This window comes from Ahaetulla prasina, chromosome 1, assembly GCF_028640845.1.
Source record: "Ahaetulla prasina isolate Xishuangbanna chromosome 1, ASM2864084v1, whole genome shotgun sequence".
Lineage (NCBI taxonomy): Eukaryota > Metazoa > Chordata > Lepidosauria > Squamata > Colubridae > Ahaetulla > Ahaetulla prasina.
The window spans coordinates 206,478,424-206,502,797 of record NC_080539.1 but is presented as its reverse complement, the minus strand read 5'-3'; the positions used below and the strand labels follow the sequence as shown (position 1 = coordinate 206,502,797).

Genomic DNA, 24,374 nt, shown 5'->3' with positions numbered 1-24,374 from the left:
CACCCAGTTTGTATCTCACCCCCTCTCACTTTGGTCTGGGAACATTTAAGTGACTTCATTCCTTAGCTATCAAAAAATTGCCAACATGGCTGTCCAACCTTGTTTAAACGGTTATAAAGTATAAACTTCATAGGGTACTTCATTTGCAATTCCTGGAACTAAGGAAAGCCCATCTCTTAATTAAATTTTAAGAACTAGTACACATCCTTTAAGTGAGTAGGTGTTACTGAAATTAGGCCAGTTCCATCAGCTGGAGGAGAATTGTGGTTTGATGAAAGCTAAATGGTTACCTCTGCCTTGTCTGCACTTTCCATGTGTGTGTTTTGACTTCAGACCAAGAGTCATCAAATGATTTTCTGCAGGAGGGGGCAGAACTGCAGAGATGAGGATGGAGGGAGGAGAAACACTGCTTTACTGCAGGGAGAAAGGAATGGAGATGGTGTTTCTTTTTCTCAGTGTTATTTCACTGACTTTTAACAATGTTGAATTGATGCCATTTGCCAAGAAATCCAAAAGCAGTCAGCTTTAATCATTGCCATTTGAATTCAGTGGTTAATGCTGAACATGGAAAACAATCAGTCTGGTTTTGTTTTGTCTTTATGAGTCCCACTTTTGTGGTCAGTCAGGATTCTTATTCTAATCTAGATCAGCTTCCTTCATCTTGATGTCTCCTGGTCTCCTGGTCTTTGGCCATGACAGAGATTCTGGAAGTTATAGTCACAAGACATTCAAAGAGCACCACATTTCAGGAAGATTTATTTAGATCATTTATGTATTCATGATCCAAGTTAGGGCATGCAACTTGTGCAATGTTGACACAAGTCATGAGCCCCACAACCACAGTTTGCAAGGTGGGAATAGAATGATGAAAATGACAAAAGATACTTCTAAACAGATGATGCTAGGATATATATATATATTTTTAAGACAGCTACAAGTGGATCTTTACAAAATCTCGAATCTCTAGAAACCCAATCTGGATAACACATTGATCTTTAGGCATTGATGTTCAGGCTGCAAACCTGGTTTAAGACTTCTTGATCCCTGTGAAATATAGTTTAACAGTTCCTACTTCTCAAATTTGCTTGAGTTTGAGTTGGCAAGTTTGTGCAGGCAGTAAAACAATGTGAATGATGGAAACCTTCTGTGGCCAAAATGTCACCAAGTGACTCTGAGCAGAACACTGGTAAATTTATATGACTTGGTTCCATAACAAGGCCTTTTAAGGTTTAGGTTCTCCAATTCCTTAACCAGAGCAGTTTCATTCTGTCTGAGAGATCTGGGAAGAACTGGAAGGATTGATGCTTTGCAGCCATACATTCTCTTGTAAACAAACCTTGGAAAACCCACTATGGTCAGCTGGATTCATTTCCAAATGAGTGTGACTATGAATTATATTGAGTGTGTGAATGGCTATGCTGATCATTGAACGATAGGTTCAATCTGGGTCGAAAGAAACACTCACTGATCCATCCTCATGATCCTATTAAATGGCCTCTTTTACTTTTTCAATCCAACTAATTATAAATTCTTTGCATGTATTTTTACTTGAGACTTTGAATAGCTATTTTATGTAATGAAACCTCTTGACCTATTTTTACAATCTCTGAGGCTGCCATTTTGTATATTGAGTCTAACTGTGTGATGAACCAGCTCTCTTTCTTAGAGCATAGTTTCTTTTATATGATAGATGATAGAGAGGCAGACAGACAGACAGACAGACAGATGGAGATAGATAGATAGACAGACAGACAGACAAGCGATAAATGATAGAGACATGTAGGCAGACTAGATAGGTAGGTAGGTAGGCAGATAGATAGATAGATGATAGATGGATGGATGGATAGATAGATAGATAGATAGATAGATAGATAGATAGATAGATAGATAGATAGATAGATAGAGATGAATGATGATAGATAGGTAGGTAGCTAGGTAGACAGACAGACAGACAGACAGACAGGCGATAAATGATAGAGACATGTAGGCAGACTGGGTAGGTAGGTAGGTAGGTAGGTAGGTAGGTAGGAATGGATGATGATAGATAGATAGATAGACAGACAGACAGACAGACAGACAGACAGACAGACAGACAGACAGACAGACAGATAGATAGATAGATAGATAGATAGATATAGATGAGATAGATAAAGAAAGAGAAGTTGATAGATATAAAGATAGATACGAAAAAGAGAAAAATTAGAAATCAAAGTTACTAGAAAATGCTCTTGATGTTTCATAAAAGAATTATTTCTTTTGATAGACCTACCTTACTTATCACATTTCATTGCCCTCATTATTAAGCAATTGTTCCAAGAAAGATTTTGATTTTGCAAAATGTTGCAAGCTTTGCTATTCTAAAAGATCATGATAAAATTAAGAAGGGCTTTTGAAGCCCTCTGCCTCCATAACCTTTCCCCAAAAGTGGGTGAACTGGATAAAACCTGAATATGAAATATGAATTTAAACTCAAATTAATTACATATAATTAATAACCTTACTCCTTTTGTATTTGTTTCCTTCTTCTGTTACGATAAAAGCTACAGTTCACCAGCAATTGAACAAATATAGATATAATCTCATAATGCAATTCACTTCTTTCTCTTCTAAATACTGCTAATAAAAAGTCTATTTTGTTTTAAACACCTATTCTATATAACAGTACTATCACTGTCTCGGTGATACTCACTGTAATACTCACAGTGATACTCACTCTAAATAAATCTGACATCTTCTGCATCCTAATTCTAGTTTTTTTTAAAAAAAGTAAGGTCAATTGTTTACATGTTGTAATTCTTTCCAGATTTTTTTTTAAAGCTGTATTTAGTCCCATTTATATTGCTAACATCAAGCTGGCTCCATTTTCCAAGTTTTGTAAACTTTGCCTGTTTCATATTAGGATGACAATGGAAAACATGAAGCATTTCTTTCAACAAGAGTCCCTTCTTAGATTTATTTTGGGTATACATCAACCAACAAGGATTTTGGCTGCATTTATTGAAACACAACGAACGAGATGCCTTTCATATTAGCTAACAAGCTGATTCCATTTTCCAAGATTTCATGTGTAATGAGTGCTATAATATTGTTTGGGTAAATTCAACAGATTTACTAACAAATCTAACTACAGTTGATGTAGTTGTTAAGGCACCAGGCTAAAAACCAGGAGACCATGAGTTCTAGCCCCATCTCAGGTGCAAAGCCCCTGGGTAACCTTGGGCCAGTCCCTCATTTCCTCATCCTGGGAAGCATACAGGAGCAAACCACCTCTGAACTCACTGCCAAGAAAATTGTAGGGATAGAAGTCACCAAGAATCATCAATAATTCAAAGGCACTCACACATACAAACAATAATGCTTCATTATTTTCTCCTTAGATGTGTAAACTGTTATCTACATAAATAGATAATGCTTGCCATCCTGCTAGAAGACTAACATGCCTTTACAAATACATTTTTTTATGTTATTATATTTCAAAGTTTCTCTGATTAGTTGCAATGGTGCATCTCAAAGGGGATCATTGCCAGGTGCATCTGTGGGGCAGGGCAGGGTAGGTGGGAATATCAAGATTGCAGTCTTGACTTTACCCTTGAAAAATGTAACCCTTCACACCCCTTGAAAATGTGCATGTAAAAAGCACCTAAGTTTATGTTGACAGACAATATGAAAAAAAAAGAAAAGAAAAGAAAGGAAACAATACAAAGCATCAAAAGGATCACAGCTGTTATCTTGATTCTTATGCATTGCCCAGAGGGTTATAGCATAGAGCCGATTAAACTGTGTCTCATCAGGATCAAATAGCATCCAAGATGGAGGGAAACTTTTCAAGGGAGGAAAAATCAAAACATTATTCCCAGAACAAATATATAGTTCTTAGGAACACTGAACCACCTTCTTCTTCTGATTATTTCCATTGCTTCCATGTTTGGGTGCTGAGTGTCCAAACAATTTATTCCCATATCACATTCAAATACAACCCAAACTCAATAGAAAATCATGTTTCATATAGCTAAATGTTTTTTTTAAAGATTTGTGTTATTGGTACATAAACTTTTCTATATCTTGTATCTCTGTGTTGCCAAGTTTCTAATGATCATGAGGCGTTTGTCCTAATATTCCTTTTTACTCTTTCTCTTTTCATGTATTCAAATTATGTTTGTACTTTTAACTTTTAGATAAGTTTAGATAAGTTTTTAACTAAAGATAACTTTTACCTGTTATCTTATATATGCTTGACAAATAAATGCAAAAATAAATAAAATTGAAGACCAACCCTAACCACCAAAAGAAAAGGCTGATTCGGGTTGTTGAGAAGGCATGAACTATGAGTGTTCATGTCTTAAGAGAGATTGTTTAGAATGTGAAGGTTCTTGACTGTGAAAAGAAAACTTAAGGAACAAGTTTGTATATGGAAAGTTTTGGCAATGCAAAAGATGTCAGTGCAACATTTGATCCATTTATTTGTGGAAGTCATGAAGTGCCATGATATATCAAAAGAGATTCAACATGGCTTCTTTGGAGTCCTTGTTGTAGCATGTAGTTTGGGGTCTGCCTACCGTTCCTGTTCTATTGTTTCCTTTCATTATATCCAATTAATATAGTTATTACATACTCATACTTATATATATGCTTATATATTGTATAGTTATTTCATGCTTACGCTTATATATACTGTGTGACAAAATAAATAAGTAAATAAAAATAAAATAAATAATAAACAAGTGGACAGCGAACAAACTACCGTGTTATTTTCAACAGCATTGAATGTAATGTAGAAATTCTTAAGAAAAGTGTTTGGATTACTTTTCCTGCTAGTACTATCAGGAGTCACAGTGTGATGGTGCTAATGTGGAGAATTAAAAAATGTATCTCATCTTGGGTTAGTGTGGCAGAATATCTGTGCACAGAAGATTCCAGGTTCAAATCCCGCCATTCCCAGTTTTAGAAGGAGGTAGTCTGGGATCTTAATAGAGGTCTCTCACTTGGAAATAAAAATACTGGACTCTGAAGTCAGCTAGATCTGCAATATTTCCACTTGGACCAGAAGCCATGTTAAGACACTGTACACTCATGCATAAGCTAGGCAGCTGAGATCAGCCTTCAAAACAGCCTTTACCATCCCTATTTTAATGCTTTGAAAAGTGATCCTCCACTCCCCTAATATATTTTGCAAAATACAATTTTTCAATGCTTTGCACAGTCCTAAGGAACATGATAGGAGGCCCAGCAATGTATATTTACATTCTAATCCTGCTTTCATCACAGCATTCACTTTCACCTAGTTCTCCATTAATGGATACCGTAATAAATATGTGAAGGTTTATGGGTCAGTGAATCATGTCCAAGATCAGAAAATGTCTTATCTCCTTCATTTTATTTTGTAATCAATAATTTTAGATTGTTAGATTGCTTTATTATACACCAGAAATGGTTGCCTGAGTTTTTTTCACTGACTTATAAGCTTTGGAATCATTAAGATCATTTATAAATTAGCCAGAGTTAGTCTTGGGTCACTGATAAAGTTACTACTGGCAGCAGTCTGAGATAGACCAGAAACGAATTTCTTTCCTATCTGAAGATATAGCGATAGAGAGACAATAGAATGTATTGAATAAAGTAAAACAGCTCCATAAAACTCCATTCCATAAAAATGTGTAAGTTTTTTCTTCTTGGCAGAGAAAAATACCATCCCCCTACTCTACTCTATTTTTCCCATAGTTTTTCCTGCTGACTGGAAAATATATCTGGCCAAACCAGACATCAAACAGGTCATATTTCTTACTTGAGCCTTCAGATTTGAGTTTCTAGAGCCTCAAATTGGAAAGACATAAATCCATTAAGATTGGAAAGATATATTCCCACATTACACCAGCAACTTTCTTCCAACTCTTCTTTCTTCTGTACTTCTGAGAAAATTCCCCCAAATTTATTTCTGGAGCACCCCCATAGAAGATTTAGACATTGCTCAGGAGGACGAAGGGGTGTTTTTCATCACATGGGCTGCCAGCCAGCATGCAATGCAAACCATAAAAAACACTGCACTGAATACAATCTCATTAAATCCAAGATTTTGGTTTGAGCAATGATCATAAGATATTCCTGGGAAATTTCCAAACACAAATGTAAGGTAGAGCTTTCTTGTATATGTACTTGTTCCTAGATTTGGCATGCAGCAATCAACTACCTCTAAATACGGGTTAGGAGGCTATCCTTTGCAATTGCATGTTATGATGGTCATTAAGCGAGACGGCTTTGCTCAATAGCCCCCTAGAACTAGAATCAGAATAGAGCTGGAAGGGACCTTGGAGGTCTTTTAGTCCAGGGGTCTCCAACCTTGGTCCCTTTAAGACTTGTGGACTTCAACTCCCAGAGTTCCTCAGGACTTCAACTCCCAGAGTTCCTCAGCCAGCTTTGCTGGCTGAGGGACTCTGGGAGTTGAAGTCCACAAGTCTTAAAGGGACCAAGGTTGGAGACCCCTGTTCTAGTCCAGCCCGGTACCCTCTGCTTTCCCTGATGCAGCCATTAAATGAATGTCCTGGACCTCCCAAGGTCTCTCCTACTGCCTGAGACACTCCATGCTCTGCTTCCTGCTCCTTGTGATCTCCTCCATCCTTGCATTTATTCCCATCCAGCTACTGAGTCACCGAAGGAAACCTGCCCATCATAGCATCTGCAATGGTAGCAATGGTGCTGCCCAAATTTAGGCTCCCTTAGGTGGCTGAGGGGCTGGATGGGAAATAGGCCAAAACCTGTGGGGATCCAATGGGATTGGTGGGAGATAGGTGGGTGGGGGCTGCTGCAGCAGCCCTATGTTTAATTGTAAACAATCACAGGGGTATTGCAGTGGCTGTACCTTTGAAACTAGATCATAAGTAGCTTTGAGGGAAGGGGTTTATAACTTCAAATGGTTAAGCTACCAGTCACAAGTCAAATCAAGTCATCTATACTAAATTGCATAATATTATTATCTTTTAAAGTAATTCTGAATCGTTCTTATGTCTCAATGTGTTTTCTAAAGGAACTCCATTAATACTGAAGCAATGTTGAATGTACTTGTGCATCTTAATCCTGCATTATGTGCAACTAAAAAGTTGTTCTACTTGGCATTTGCTCCTTTTATTGCTAATTTTTACAAATCTGCTTCTTTGATGCTGTGTTCTACTAATGTTTCTGTAGCTTTCCTCAACCATAAAAGTTGGAGGCAGCTAGAAAATGATCATTTGGCTTAATGTATAAGTTACCTGGCAATCAGTCCAATCAATTTGTCAAATTTCTGAGCAATCAACTGAAAGGCATATATTTTCCTGTCTTCTTAGTGTAGAAATCATGATTGCCTTCCTGACATTCATAAATTCATAGTTGTGTGAGGGCATCTACTTGACTCCATCAAGTTTAATTACAAGTTAATAAGCATAGGGCTGGAAGCTCAGAGTGCTGAAATAAGAGTCTATTTATTCCAGACAATAGAATTCATCTGAATCTCCAAATCCCAGTGATCACAGATTGATGATTCAAGCCCCCTTCAAATCTGGCATTGGAAATGCCAGATTTGAACTGCCACAGCAGGCTGTGAGTGTGTTCTGCTGGCTGTGCTTGTTTCTTCAGCAGAAGAGAACCATTGCTTACAGAAGTAGGCTCCTGTTCACCTGGTGCACTCCAAAAGCATATTAATTAGAAAATAATCCACATTTACCCCAGAGGTGGGATTCACTTACCTTCGCTACCAGTTTGCAAATGAGAGCGCGCACGTGTGCATGCTTAGCTCGCACACGTCTCCTCTGTGCATGCGCAGGGCCTTCCACGCATGCACAGTGTTCATGCATTACATCCGGGTGGGTGGGCGGAGCCTCCCACAGTCATCACTATCAGTTCATTCAAACCGGACAAAACCGGTTGGATCCCACCTCTGATTTACCCCCACATCACTCCCCTCCAATGCTTGTTGCAGTTGCTTGAAGTGTTGGGGAAAAGCCTGATACACTTTCCTTGACTTAAGCCATAGAGTAGAAGGACTCTGACTTTCTACTTGCAGAAGGTCTAAGCTTCATCAAAATAACCGACTGGAGGGCAGAGATATTTTCACAGATTTCTCCACCCTCAGTCTTCTGGGCCCACCTCTCCTGGAAGGCTGTTCCAGTGGACCTATGGAACATTATGTCAGATGATGCTGGGGAGAAGTAGAAAACAATGAAGCTTGTTCCTCTTTTTCGGAGTGGAGTGTCCCCGACTTGAACTTTACTCATGGAAAATTTGAATGAGAAAATTTGCTCTTATGTTCTCAGACAGCTTTGTTGGACTTTGGGCACCACTATAATCACTATAAAATGTATGTTGATGTTAAATATACTTTTTGGATAAAAACCTAGGGTCACCTTTTTGTTTCTTTCCCATAAAAGACAAATTTCTTTTTTTTATGTCATTAACCTTTCAAATTTTTCATAAGCACCAATTATTTCATTTGCTTCTACAAGCATGAAGCTAAGCAGTATGAGACTTAAAAGAATATAAATCTGTGAACAGCCTACTAGAAATTGGCGTCACTCATATTTAGTCTAACTAATAAATCAAGCACCAAGCTACATAGCAGAGAAACATTTTTTAGATATATGTTATTGAAAGCATCATTTGCGACTTGCATAGAACAAGTTTCTGGCACAAATATTTAATGAATTGTTCCCAAAACAAGAAGGATCTATTCTTATTTTTGTTTAAAATGAATTTGGAATAATGCCCATTAACTAAAATATGTGAAGAACCAATTTAGTATTAAGATTAAACTGTTTATTTTTTTCATTTTTACATTTTGATCAGCAGAAAGTGTTTCTTAAATAATTCAATTATTTAATGTATTTGTTCTCCTTTACCTTTCTGACCAGTCCAGTGCTAAGTAAAAATGCTTTTCTTTTTACTAACAAAATAAAACAAACAGATTCTGCATCTTGATTGTGTTGTTCTTATGTTGACAGATGATGTATAAATCAGAATCCACTCAACCATGCTTGGGTGGAGGGAATACCCTTCCCATTACTCTCCATATGGAAGTACATTTCACTGGAATCAACAGAATTTCCAGTTGAACATGTTTATCCAAGTGTTAGGCAAAAATCCAAATGCCAGGATTTGTTTGAACTCTGGCATGCCCGCATAGAGGGTTAGCCCATAATGGAAGGAATGATGTACAGCTGTGGGGAAAATGCCAGGAAAAATCTCAGAGATGTAAAATGTTTTATTAGAAATCTTGCAGACACCCTACAGTGTAAATGAAGAGATTTCCTTCTCAGTAAACATGGGTAGAATTTCAAATGTCAAGCTCCCAGGTTCTGTCCTCTACAGATTTCTCTAGGAATATAGAACATTAATCTCAGCAAACCTTACTAAACTGACATGCATCTAATCAGGAATATAAGAACAGACTTTTGGGTGAAATCAAAGGCTAGCTGGTCCAACCTCCTGTATGTTTGCAGCTGCCAATCATATTCTATATGCAGATGCCCATGAGGGCAAGATCTACCATTGGTCCCATTGTCACTGGTTTATAATATTTATTTAATTATTTCTTTATCATATTTGCATGCTGCCTGACTTCCAGCAGCTATTTAGAGATATGTGATTCCTGATCCTGGATGTACCTTAGAGGCATTAGGACTAGGAACCTTTGCAATTATTACCTATATTACTGGATATTGTTACATTCTATATTGTGCTATCTATTTTTTTGCTAGCTATTAATTGTGTAAAATAAGGTAAGGTAAGGTAAGGTAAGGTAAGGTAAGGAAAGGAAAGGAAAGGAAAGGAAAGGAAAGGAAAGGAAAGGAAAGGAAAGGAAAGGAAAGGAAAGGAAAAGTAAGGTAAGATGATAAGGAGATGAAATGAGATGAGATGAGATGAGATGAGAAGAGAAGAGAAGAGAAGAGAAGAGAAGAGAAGAGAAGAGAAGAGAAGAGAAGAGAAGAGAAGTTTATTATCATTTTTTACTGTGAGCACACTGGCCAACATTAAAAATGAAATTCTGTTGCTTGCTCTCAAGAGAAAGTATTTATGTACCCAAACATATGCACATCATATATACTTACATAAATATATACCTGCACCCATATATGTGTGTGTGTGTTTATTTATCTATATTTATCTATATGGTTAGTTAAGATGAGATATTATGTATCTCATTTTGATCAGTCTACCCATTATATTAACAAAGTCCAAAACCAAACATCTGAAACAGGTCTTAAATAAGCATTTACTCTTCTTTCATCCATTGATTGACCATTGATTCTCACACATAGGCCTTAAGAATATTGATTAATTTAATCAGCATCAGGTTGGTGGCGTGTGTGTGTTGCAGATGGGCTATTCATCTACTATTCTAAACTTGTGCCTACATTCTAGCAAAAATAACCACTGAAAGTTTTGGAGTTGCTAAGCCATCAGTTCTTAATCAGGCCATTTAAAATATTTAAAAAAAAAAAAAAGATTTAAAATTTGAGATTCAATCATTAGAGATTTTTGCTTCATTAATTAGATTGCATGCATTTCTGACAAATCATGCTCCATCTTAGCAATGACGGAATGAGATAGATAACTCGATAAAGATACTAGGTAAAGTTAATCCCTGATAGTTCTTCCTACTCACCTGATGTCACAAGTCTTAGACATGGTTGTATCAATCTATAAAAAAACAAACCATGGGATATGGGAGTTTGTAAATGTCCAAGGAAGGAAATTAAGATGGATCAGAGGATGACTTACCCCAGTATATCAGAGGCAGAAATTAACACTGCAACATTGCAGCTTCTGTTTGATCCTTGCTCCTCTCTTTCTGGATCCCAGGTGGTTCTATCAACATGCAGTCCTGGCATAGGGAATAATATTAGTCCATGTATTCTCCCACCTCTTTTTCACATTCACTACCACAGTTAAACTAAAGTGATGGGCCAGCCATAACATTGTTATTTACCAGAAAGCAAAATGGGGACGTGATACCCTGAAATTCATTCTGCCTTGCCAAGGTAAGGCAGAATGGCACAGTATCAATTACAGTTCCAAATAATACTAGAACTTGTGGTTCACTTTGGAAGGTCTAGTTTGTCTACCTTTTTAAAAAAAAAAAACAACCCTGAAAGATTGTAGGAAATACAATTTGAAACCAGGCAGGAGAGCATCTGGTGAGTGCCAAAAGAGACTCCGCATTCCCTAGTCAGTGTTTATCAGTTAAGTTCAGTGAAATGAGAATAACTTCTTGCCTGTTTTCTGACAGCTGCTGTGATTTGCTGAATTCTTTGTTTGTGTCTAAAATTTCCCATTTGCTAGCTATCACTTCCACTTATCTGTTGGCGGCTCAGAAGGATGAAAAAGCCCACCATGTGTAAGTTACCTATAGAATGGTAAAGAGGCATCTATTCATCATCTTCTTGTGATAATACCTCTTCATGTCTCCTCCTAAGTCAGCATGAACAAAATGTTTCCAGTTTCCTCCACTCAGCACTTACCTAATTGCCCCCAAATTGAAAACATGCTGTATTTTGGCTCAGCAATTCAGTGAGTTCATTTTGAGAGTATGCACTGCTCTATTTTGACTCTTAATATGGAACAAATGCATTAGCTTTACTTGTAAACATTGCCATAATAACTAACATAGGTCTTATGCGGCAAACTCTGAAAAGCCATATATTTTAATCCGGTCATTTTGCTTCATACATTAAAAATTCCACCATTAATAACATACACATAAACCTCTTCCAAGATTCAGTGGAGACTGACATAAATTAATGGGCAAATTTGAGATAGTTTCCAGATATCCCAAAACTATAGATCTCTCTGTCCACACAATTCTGCTAATTTACAAGTCCTCCTACCTCACATATGGTACATAAAAGAACATTTTGGTGTTTGCCAAAAAAAACATACTTACTTTATTTAAGCTTCTATGCTACTCAATTCCAAATAGCTCTGACTATAACAAGCAACATATACGAAAAATCACAGCCCATAACTGTTTCAGGACCCCCTAATCTTCATTGTCTCCAAGTGCTGGCCCAGAAAGCTGCAGTTTCATGATTTCTGGGAAACCAAGAAAAAGTCGGGCGGTTCAAATATCAGTGGACAATCTAGTCCACAAAAAGGCATCACTGAGAAGGCTCAACTGTGGATGGCATTACCTTGAGTGGGGAACTTTTAACATGTATTTTCCACCTCATAACAGACAGAAAGGTTCAACCCAGAAGTCTTGAAGATCTTCAAGCCTTGAGCCTTTAGAAGTGACTACTCACATCTTCAACTGTACCCAGAATTCTGTCTAGCTACTGTTCTATGCAGAGAAGTATTTGATGAGACAGTATATTTTTCCTCCAGTGTTTACCCAAATCACTTCCATTTTTCCTTCCAAAAGGAAGTAAAGATTCTAGTGATCATTGTGTGACCTTCCAAGACTTAATGCAGCCTTGTATTAATCTAGTATCTAGTATCTGTTCTTATCCATTTCATGCTTCATAAGTCCTTCATTTGCCTGATCCTTCCTGTTGATATTATAGTTGTTGCTACTCATTTCTTTTTTCTGCAAAGCCCAGCAGCTAGTAGGTATTTTAGCTTCCAAACAGACATAAGCAAATCTAAGAGGAATGGCAGTACCTTAAATGGAAAATCCCCTCATAGATATGGAACCTGTCAGCCCAGCGGTGAAATCCCCTTGGTTCTATCCGGCTCGCCGAACCGGTAGGGCCGGTGGCAGGAGGATCCGCCCACCCGCTGGGATGTCATTATGTCCCTTTTTTTACCATCTGTGCTCCCATGCGCTCCTGTTCCCGAACCTGTAGTAAAAGTAAGTAGATTTCACCACAGTGTCAGCCCCTTTGGCTGCTCCCCAGAACTTCCTTTTAATGGGAAGCTTCCAGACTCTGATTTTCCATCTTAGGGTTTTTAATCTTTAAACTAGATTGAACTGGACAAGGCTTCAGATAGTGGAATGTAAAGTAGATGCGTAATTTCTCTGCATTAAATTGTCCGATTGATTTTGCTCCAGTCACTTCCCTCTAGATCGATATCATAATATTTGGGAAAAACTTGGGAGACAGAATGAAGAGCTGCTGCCTAGGAAATGGTCAGATAAGAGGCACTATAGCCCACAGCTGCACAATGGAAAAAACAAGAGGTTTAAAAGGGGCCCTTCCGATGTTCATGGGATGTAAAAATGATGACAGAATTTGAATTTAGACTTGTAAGATTCATGTAGCCCTACAATAAAGTAGAATTAATTTATCTGGTCGTGTTTCCTGTCTAATCTGCCCGTTAAGGCTGACACTTAACCCATTTCACAATGGGGAAATGATCTAATTGAGCATCTCTACCTTGATGCTTTTGAGAAGGAGAAAATCTGATATTTAACAACATCCTTGTAAGAAAAAAAATATAGCTTTCTCTCTTCCTTTTGTTTCTTAGGAACTTTGTGTTGCTTCATTAATGAACAAGCTAAAATGTGGTTTTTCAAAAAACAAACATTGCTCTGTCACACTATAAGTATTTTGTCACATTGTAAAGGTCCTTTAGTGGCATGCATAAAAGTGTTGCCCCTATGTAAGGGGCGTGTATAAGAACACCAGCATGCCTATCATCCCTGTCCTAATGTTCCCTTTAGTTGTATTCATTTTATGTATTCAGTTCATGCTTATATATATTATTCAATATGTATTTGACAAAATAAATAAATAAAAATAAACTATCAAACATTACCCAGCAGTATTTTTATAGTTATAAAATACACTGAAGATGGCATTTAATTTCGTTGTACAAGGTGCAATGACAATAAAGTAAACTAAACTAAAACTAATGAAAGCATACTTCAGTTCTGATTTTCTTTGGTTTCATGTAAGGACAGCAAGTCTTCCCTGGAGAAAGCTATCATTAAATTCTGAAAAATTAGGAAAAAGCAATTTTAATATGCTACATAATTCTTCTGATACTGAAAATAAAAACAAAAACCCTTCCCCTTCTTTATGTTTTGTGAAATGTCTTCCAGATGTTCAATAATTTATTTATACAAAAGCTGGCAAGCAATTCCCATCATTATTTAAAAAGAAAATTATATACAACAACCTGGGTGATATACAGTATGCCAGGAATAAAGCCATCCATCCTTGATTTCCCTGAAATTTCCAAATTAGAGCAGACAAAGTCCCTATTCCAGCCCCCAAACTGGAAATTATTATCCTGAGATAAATGAGTATAAATATAGCAGACTCTGCATTGGTTTGTGGACAATGGTGTTTGATTTGTTTTGCTGATATTTATACTTCCCTCCCTAGGTGACTTGTACAACCTATGATGATGCAAAAATGACCAAATGTGTGGCATGACATTATGATGCAAGTTCTACCTCTCATTTTTGTATGATATGGTGATACAAGCGTATGGAAAAGGATGGGATTTCACAAAGATAATACACATTTTCTTATCTGCTCTCCCACTCACTCTACCCAAATGCCTGGGGATGTCCTTTTCCTTTACACTGTGCAATAATCATAGTTGATAAATCAGGCCTGCAGGAAGAACCTTTCACCAGTTAGGCTCCTGATTCCTTCCGTCTGTCCCTCTGGGAATTACTAAATCAGTCTCAAGCAGAAAGCTTAGATGGCCATCCAGATGTTGTTGATCTACAACTTCTAGAGGCCCACCAAGATGGTTAATAGGAAGGGAAATTTATAGTTAATGAAAAGACTTCTTCATCTCTCATGATTCATCTTTACAACCTGAAGAATTTCCAGATTTCTGTTCCCACAACCATTTCTCACATAATTTATCAGCCTCTGATTTAATCATTCTTCCATGGTTGCCTAATAAAGTAGCCATTAAACAGAAAGTAGCTTCCTGTTATCTGAATGCACTTTGAAGTCACTTACCCTCTTCTTACAACAGAAAACAAAATAAGCCGTTCTTTAATTGTAATGTTCTTCTTTCATCCTTGCAGCCACAAGTCTGGAAAAAGGAAACTCAGGTTGCAGAATTACCCCTTGTTTTAAAAACTTTGTTAGCTTAGTTGTACCCAGCAAAGAACTGTAGGTATACAATAGACAGGCCATTACATTACAATGATTCAACATAAAGATGCACATTTTAACCTAGCAGGGTTTTTTTTTCAGTTGGCAAAAAAAACCCGAAATGGAAGATTCTCCTGGAAAAAAAAGTACTCAATATGTTACTTTTTCCAAAAGTTTCAAAGATTTGTAGGTCAGCACTTCCAGTTTAGTTCTTAGCTAATTTAATAATATCCAGCCAGTTTGAAGCAAAGCTGTAAGTTATTACAACCAGATGTTTCTACAATGTTATTTTCTATCTAGTCAATAGTGCCACCTCCTGGGCAATACATGAAACATTATTAGATTTCCTTCTTTTTCAGTAAAGGTAATTTTTATTTAACTTTTTTTTTTTTAGTTTACAGAAATACATACATTCCCTGAGTCTGAAAATCTGATTTTTTCCAAAGAGTTTCTTACTGCAACATTCCTAAAGCTTTTATATCTATGCTCTACATAAGTCTAACAGCCACTAGAATTAGAAGTTTTATGTATCTATCGCCGTCATCTGACAGTGTCTGGATTTTATATAGGCCAAGTTGTCTGGATTTTAGGCCAAGCCTGGTAATATTTCTTTCTTACCACCATGAAAAGAACTGGAAATATCTGTATGATCAAAGGACTTAACTTGTTTGGGAGGATGTTGCTTATTTCAAATCTATTTTTAAATAAGTATTCAGGAGGTATTCCTTATGCCTCTTTTAACTGAGCAAGTTGAACCTGCTTATATTAAAATTCCATCTACTGAATTCCACTGACTTATGTTATAGGAGCCAATGTAGTTTTGAGCTGCATCAACAGAGGGTTCTCCTCGTAGTTTAGCTTTGCTGTTCTTTGTTTTTCTTCTCTCCTATTATTATTATTTCTTTCATTCCCTTTTACAAATAAGAAATGGAAGTTATGAAAGACTATTTTAGTCATTTCCTGATTGGGGTCAAGTGTTCAAATTCAACATCTTCTCTGCCAGATAACTTGGACTATAGTAGCATTTAATCATAAATTTCTTAATTCTCCATAGCTGGTCATAGAAAACATAATCAATCTGTTGTTCTTATTTTAAAGATCATAAAATTGTTTGGAATACGTTAAATATAAATCTTGGACCTTATATGTTAACCGTGTTAAACTAGAGTGACAATAAAGGGTAAATATTGGATATAAGTGTCATTTAATGTTAATCTAAGAAGATATATTTTATACTACTTTCATTTTTCAGTGAACATCTACATTTCAATATTAAGACATTTTATTATCTCAAGCTCAGTGTCTTTAACTACTGAGCCATTGTGCCCCCTTATTAGCATCTTTAACAATGTGGAAATGACTAAAATTATTTGTGTCAAGATGGTTGCGCTGAAAGCCTCTAAGTCTTTCCTGAATGGTCACACACAAGATTAGTGCACCATTTCTATATAAAGGTATTAAAGTAATAGCGTTAAAATCTGTATGTATGCATGTGGGCCAGTATTCATAGTTTTGCCCAGGCAAAGCTATTTTGATTTTGATCTTTAATCTTTCAAACATCTTTTCTGATATTTGATCTTCCCAGCTGTATTATAGCTTTGTTATCTGATCATTTCCAGCAGCAAAGAGCAGGCAAAGCATGTGATGAGGCAGCCATTGCAATCCACCTCAGATAAAGTTTATTTTATTTTATTTTTTTGTGGATGTTTTTATGGTTTTCATGTTTTTAAATTATTTAAGTTGTTCTATAATTTTAGAATTGTAAGCTGCCCAGAGTCACATGCTTGAATTAGGCAGCTATAGAAATTGATTGGAAGGAAGGAAGGAAGGGAGGGAGGGAGGGAGGGAGGGAGGGAGGGTTATCACAAAATGATCCATCTGGTTTCTTCCTGAAGAAAGTTCATCTGTGGTGATCCAGAGAAAAACCTTCTCAGATGGATTTCATTTTTGGGGAGGAGCTCTTCCTATCCTTGACAAGTGAAATCTATCATCTCTCTCTCTCTCTCTCCTTCTCCCTCTCCCTCTCCCTCTCTCTCTCTCTTTCTCTCTCTCTCTCTCTCTCTCCTATCATCACCTATCATCATCTATCTATCTAACCACCCATCTTGAATGATCTGGCCCCATTGAGCTAAATTGTATGAGTGTCACTCTCATAATGGTGCACAGTAACATGAGCAAGTCTAGACAAATCTGCATCTTCTCTAGGAGTATATTTACTGCTAGGGAGCCTGGCTGGCTCTCATAGCAATGCCTAATAAAGTCTCCATAGAATCAAGCTGAATTCTTGGTGACTTCATGCATGCTCATGTAGTTTTCTTGGCAATGTGGTTAACATGACGTGCCTTTGCCTACTTCCAACCCCTGTTTATATTCCCCAGTGTATCCCACAGCTCTGGCATTCTCTGGTGGTCTATCTTCCAAGTACTAACTAGGTCCAGGCCTATTTCTTCTTCCAAACCCAGGGTCAGCCAGGAGCTGCCACCAGCTTGAGCATTATAAACGACAATGCATTTAATTTTATTCTCAAGGACTGACATGTTGAACACATTATAAATAGAGCATTTAGCAAGGTCATGATTATAATTTGCTTATGTTTTATTATTATTTGCTGTTATTTTTTTTTTACTTTGATCAATGTAGTGAAATCCAAGTAATTAATATTTCCTCTTTCTTCCTTTTCCCCCCTCTCCTGTCTATGTTTTTCCCCAGTTGTTTACGGCGAATGCAGCCACCTTGGCCAAAGCTATTCCGATCGAGACGTATGGAAACCAGAACCATGTCGAATTTGCGTGTGTGACTCAGGAACGGTTCTTTGTGATGATATCACTTGTGAAGATCAGGAGTTACAATGCACAAATCCAGAGATTCCATTTGGAGAATGTTGCGCTGTTTGTCCAAATCCATCAGAAACATCTGTAAGTTCCACATTTGGATTTACCTGTATTTTCAGACGTTTCATATCAACATCAATTCTGCCTCAGTGCCTAAATGTAAAAGTGTTCCATCCTCTTGCTTTCACAAGTTACGCTTAACTTTAAGAGTCAAAACTTTGGGGCTTGAACAAGATCGTGCAGAATCAAAGTGCTATTGTTTTTGAGCTTAGCTGCCCTAAATATTTTGGTGCTCTTTTCAAAAGATTTGGACACTAAGTTAAAGAATGAGATATTAATGCAAGAAAGGGCTAAATAATCTGAGCTACAGGAGAACAAAATCTCCAGGGTGCTTTTTCCCCTTAGGTCTACACTCCACTGGGGGACAAATGTCGACAGTAGAAAGAGTCACAACAGAAAAAAATTGCTCTTCCCCTTTCTGCTATTCTCCCCCTCCCCATCTCTCTTCCATCTTTTCTCTCCCATCCCAACATCCCTATCTATATCTTTGTGTCTCTTCCAGTTAAGCAGTTTGCCAAGGGAGGGACACACTGATTTTGCCAAAAAACTGAACTGCTGGAAGACTTTTCAGATTAGACCAACATCTGCATACAATCTGTTTTTGAAGGCTGCAGGTTGCCCATCCCTGCTCCAAAACCACACCTCACAATCCAGCAGTCCATTTCATGGAGGCCCAGGAAGGTTCACATCCTTCCTTTTTCTAAATATCAGAGACCTCTGTCCTTCCTGAAGTGTTAGAAGAGAATGCAAAGTGCCAAAACATCCTGCAGAAAATTGTTTTTGCAACCCTTTCCAACCAGGGATCAACCAAGGAAGTCTCACAGCAATCTCCCACGAATTGCTCTTTCCACTTTCCCAATGGAAAGATGCTGCTAAGGGTTGAGCATTTCAAAATTAGCCTGGACGTGTTATTTAGTTGAATGCCTGGCATGTATTATGAATATTTGCTCCAGCCAAAAGATGTGGATCCAAAAAACACTAAACTCAGTCCCAAGAGAAGACCCAGCTTGTCCACAATTGATTTGCCAAGAGTGAAATTCAGCTGGAACTCTCCCATAATGCCTGGATGGTTGGAAGGAAGTTCACACAGAACACTTGGTTTCTGCTAGTTAAACATGTTCAAAATGTTTGAGTCAGATGTGAGTCAAGATGGAAACTTTTGTAAAATGGAGTATCTCTATCCATTTTAGCTTTACATGCATACTTTTAAATTAAGTTATGAAATTATTTCATAACTACTAGTCTTTTTCATATATCAAGATGTCTCGCTGCTTCTTTCCTCACAATTGTTTGAAAGTCCTGTGTTAATTTTATTCAGCTATTAAAATAAAAGTAAAGTCCTATGCACAGATTAACATATATGGGAGTAGATTTTGCTGAATATAATGCATCTTACTTCTCAGTAGATATATAAAGAATTGAACTATATAGGCTTCCCCAACCAAGATTTCTCTCTTTTTTTAGTTTTCTTAAGTTTTAAGTTTTCTGTAAAAATACAGAAAAAAATTAGAAAACCAAGAAAAAAGAAACTGAAAAATGCAAAAAAGTGATGACTTCTGACTTTTTTCAGCGCAGCAAAATAAAAATAGCTCAGGCTTTTGTTTTTGATTTCACAACATTTCAAGTCATTTCTATAATAAAATCATCAAAGCCTAAACTCAAAGTTTTATCTTTTTTAGTTCTGAAAAAAAAAGTTTCCAAATACAGGCAAAACTAGGTAAATTTCTTCCCTTTAGTTAAAACAGTCAGTTTTGCCATCTCTGCTAATTTCATCATCATTCACTTTTTTATTCTGGGAACTAGTATGCCATTCCATCATTATGCTTATAAACTTCTCACCACTGTCAATAACAATAATAATAATAACAATAATATTATATATTATAATATATAATAACAAACTCTATTTTTTTCAAGTTCTTTGTCCATCAAACATAAAAGGAAAACATCTGGTGTCAATTTTATATTATTTGAATGATCTTCTGTACTAAAGTAAAAATCTGGTCCCAGGTGGTTTTTTCTTTTCCTTTTTTTCCCCCTTTGTCAGAAGTTAACCAAATAAGGTAAAAAATACTCTCTTTGTGGTTGCATTTACCAACATATATTTAAAACTCCTTTATACATTTTTGACAATTTCCAACCAGTGTTTCTCAACCTTGCCAACTTTAGGATTCCCAGAAGGTCTCAGCTACTGTCCCAAGTGTCCATTGTCCAAGGCACTGGATTTCAATTCGCAGAATCCTCAGCAGAGGCTACGCTGTACAGGAAGTATAGATATGGAAGACTATCACATTTGATAGTGTCCAGGTTGAGAAAAATCCATATTCTTCAGAAAAGACATTGTAGATTAGATTTCAATTGTTAACTTTTATAGATTGACGTAATACACTGTTGTCTGTCATACTTTGCATATGTTCATGAATTTTTCACACAAAAGTGTCCTGAAAGAAGTGTAATGCTTTTATAAAAAATGCCATATAATCACTCTGCTATTTGAGTGCAAATAATGGACTGTCCACGTGCGAGGAAGGCTTTTTACAATGTTTTTTAACAGGCCTATCTCAATGGATAGAGAAAAAGCTTCAAAGTATCTGAGGCTGAGGTCATTTTTCTTCCCATCAGGGCCTATGAGAAAGCATCACACTAGGACAATGGGAGAAAAAAAAATCAGCTGCCCAGCTGCTGACTAAAGAAGACTTCTAGGTGTCTGGCATCCAATTAGAGACACTTTGAGCTGATACCAAACCCTGGAATATACGAAGCTGACAACAGCTTCGTATATTCCAGGGGCTAAATTAGTTCATGTCTAAGCAATGGCTTTTAAAAATAAACATAATGCCAATATGCTAGATTACTAATTTCTGGATCAAGACAGCAAAGTCTGCCTTGACTTTTTAGCACAAACACACTATACATGCACATAGACTGTCAACCTGTCTGCAAAATTATGGATTTGGACATAGTTTTCACATACGTAAGACCACTTTTGTATAGATCCATAGCAGGATTGGCTACATTGCAATCTTGCTACATATGAAGGACTTCAACCTGAAGGGAGAAGAAAGCAGTGCATGTAATCTGGCCCTTAATCTCCTGGCTTCCCACTCACCCTAATCTCCAGATATTCAGCCAAGAATCTGAATTGGAGATTTGTTGCTGGAATTTGAGTATAGCTTTTCACGCAATCTTTGATGTTCATAAATCAGGGTGCCAGATCACATGGAAAGTTGTAACTTATCCTCATGCAAATGCATTCAAGTTCAAATTACTTTCAGACTTCCAGTCGTGTGTTATTGGGGAAAGAACAGACTGTGTACTGCCTCGTGCTATCTCTACTCTTTCCCTATAGATTATTCAGATCATAATAAGGAAATTAAAATAAAACTTTAGGCATTTTCAAGTTGATTAAGTATGGGTAAAAAAAAAACCCCTCAGGATTCATCAGGTAACAACTACAGTATACCACAATCTGCTCTCCCAGAGGTTGTGTAAGTGGGAATAGTTATCTCTTGTTCTGTACACCATATGCCCAACCAAACGAATACAAGTTATTCCCGAACATCTAGAAAATGATATTTCGTATTCATTGATTATATTGGAGTTGAAACATATACTTCACCCAAAATGCTATCATTCTCAGTGGCCAAAGTAATAAAAATATTGAGCAGAAAGGGAGAAGGAAAAGATGATAACCTCAGCACTGGTTCATTATAGTCCTGGAATTAAATTTACATACTTTATAAATTATAAAATATGTAAGGTAATGTAATATTAGTAGCTGGCAACAGCTATTGGGCTTGTAAGCCATACATGAAATATGATCTTCCCTATGTGGTTCTACTCCAAATCTCATCAGCCTCAGCCACCATGGCTCCATATCTCATCAGCCCCAGCCACCATGGCCAAATGATTGGCATGATGGGAGGAGTAGCTCAGTTCTGGAGGATGTAAATTATCCCTGTTTACCCTTAATCGTGTACCAATATATCCATATCATGTCACTCATTTGATTGCATCTTTTGTTTTATTTGAAATTCTGGTTAATTGTTTTAATATGCATTTGTGTTATATTTATCGCTCATCCTAACAGTGTTTTGTTTTCCCTTCTAGAATGATAAAAAAATAGTCCAGGGCCCCCAAGGTCCAAAAGGAGATCCCGTAAGTTCAATTAATGTGTTCCTTTGCTTGAAAATAGAAATGTTTGAAAATACAGGAAGGATGGACAGCTCAATCTACCCTGTTTATTTAAGATATATTTGTAACATTCCATTAACAACAACATGCTTTTGTTTTTTAAGGATTTTGTTTTCATTCCAGAAAAGGCATGTTTTAGTATGCGCTTCAGTCCAATATGTTCATTTGTCTGGATTGAAGCACATAGTAAAACATGGGTTGTTCTAATATTGGTCCCAGCTTGTATTTTAAAGACACAAAGAAGGCTGAGTTTTATTTTCCCACTTATCGGTTTGTTTTGGAGGTACTGGGGTTTTTCCATATCTACTATCTTTGTCGCAGAGCATTTACTCTGACTGCTCATGAGATAGTTTTTCCAATGTGAAATAAGACAATTGGCATAGACATAACATCAAGTGTAGCTGAAGTAGAAGGACTGATAATGTACCAATTCCAAGGCAACAAGTTAATGACGTGCCTCTCTTCTTTTCTATTCTACTCTACTCAAGATATTGTAATCAAGAAGCAGCACTACCCTTGATCTTTCATTGCAGCCAGTATATCTCCGCTGCAAAATTGTAACCATCATGGTACAAGTTACCCAGTTTTCTATCTCTCCTAGTAACATAAAGTTTGAATCAACACTACAATGTAAACTGATGCCATTCACCACAAATCCTTTTTTTTTAATGAATCCTAAATTGACTTGGGTAGATGTTTTTGGACTTCCTTACGGTCCTGAAGAAGCTGGCTTTTATCGGCCCCAGCTTATTGGTCCCATTGAATTCATTACCCGAGTCAAGCACTGATTCTATTTCTTCACCAGACCCCTTTGGGAAAGAGATAGATGTCATCAGCATTCGGTTGACATTTATTCTAAAATGCTAAATGCTATGAGACTGAGGAGAAATCTATGAGTCGAATGACCTCAAGGGCCTCTGGTGGCTCAACAGACTAAGCAGTCTGTTATTAACACAGCTTCTTGCAATTACTGCAAGTTCAAGTCCCACCAGGCCCAAGGTTGACTCAGCCTTCCATCCTTTATAAGGAAGGTAAAATGAGGACCCAGATTGTTGGGGGCAATAAGTTGACTTTGTATATAAATATACAAATAGGATGAAGACATTGCTGAACACAATGTAAGCTGCCCTGAGTCTTCAGAGAAGGGCGGGATATAAATTCAAATTTTAAAAAAAGGCTGTTCTGTAGAGAGTAATGAAGATTATTCTTTACAGCAGGGGTCTCCAACCTTGGTCCCTTTAAGACTTGTGGACTTCAACTCCCAGAGTTCCTCAGCCAGCTTTGGGGGCTGAGGGATTTTGGGAGTTGAAGTCCACAAGTCTTAAAGGGACCAAGGTTGGAGACCTCTGCTTTACAGAGTAGATGGAAACAGGAAGGCTCCGTTGTCCAGGCAAAAGAGGCTAAAGCACTTTTTAAGTCCAGAATGTCCAGGTAATATTAGGAAGTGCCTCAGGAGTATACCTACCTAATTTACTGAACTATAAGGAGGAGGAGGAGGAGGAGGAGGAGGAGGAGGAGGAGGAGGAGGAGGAGGAGGAGGAGGAGGAGGAGGAGGAGGTACAGCACAATCATACTTGTAAACTTTATTATTATAATAATTTTCAGTAAAATGTTTTAGCCATCTTGTGGAATTGAATTCAGTCTACTTAATTGGGCTGACATGTTCCTCCTGGACTAATCTGAACAACATCTTTGGAAGGACACTGTAGCTGTGGTTTGTGGACTCCCTGGGGGCCCACAATGTCATCACAGGGGGTCCGTGAAGGCTTGAAGAAATGATTTAAATTTTGAGTTACATCTTGGGGGTCCATAGTGAACCTAATGAAGAAAAGGTTGAGAACCACTACACTTTAGCATTGCTATCAAAGTTGCTGAAACGTTCAAGATAATCAAAGGGTTTGCACTCCTCCTTTATCATCCCCAGTAAAGATTGTCCAAATGGCCAAGGCAATTTCAGTGCCAAAACCAACCCTAAACCCAATTGAAATATATCCAGAAAAGGAGTATATCTGATTAGTCAGCACATATAAGCAGATACAGCAAACAGGGCAGCTGTAGTATCCTATTATTAAAATGATTGCATTGATCCACTATCAAGGATCTTAGCTCCCCAATTATCTATAGTTAATATAACTATATTGTTGGGGGGGGTGCATACATGCATAGGATTTCAGTGTCACAAAGTTCTTTTTGTTTAGCATTCCATGCATTGCCTAGACAAGAAACCATTTAAGTGTGCATTATATTCATTTTTTTCCATGTT

The 24,374-nt window shown here is 37.2% G+C and overlaps 1 protein-coding gene across 1 annotated transcript in view; it reads left to right on the top strand.

The window, feature by feature from the left end:
- The window catches only part of COL3A1 (collagen type III alpha 1 chain), a 77,390-nt gene that overhangs the window by 5,360 nt on the left and 47,656 nt on the right, over nt 1-24,374 (top strand). The window contains exons 2-3 of the mRNA XM_058188978.1: nt 17,736-17,941; nt 22,028-22,075. Of these exons, the coding sequence (XP_058044961.1) occupies nt 17,736-17,941; nt 22,028-22,075 (254 nt within the window). The remainder of the gene's footprint in view (nt 1-17,735; nt 17,942-22,027; nt 22,076-24,374) is intronic.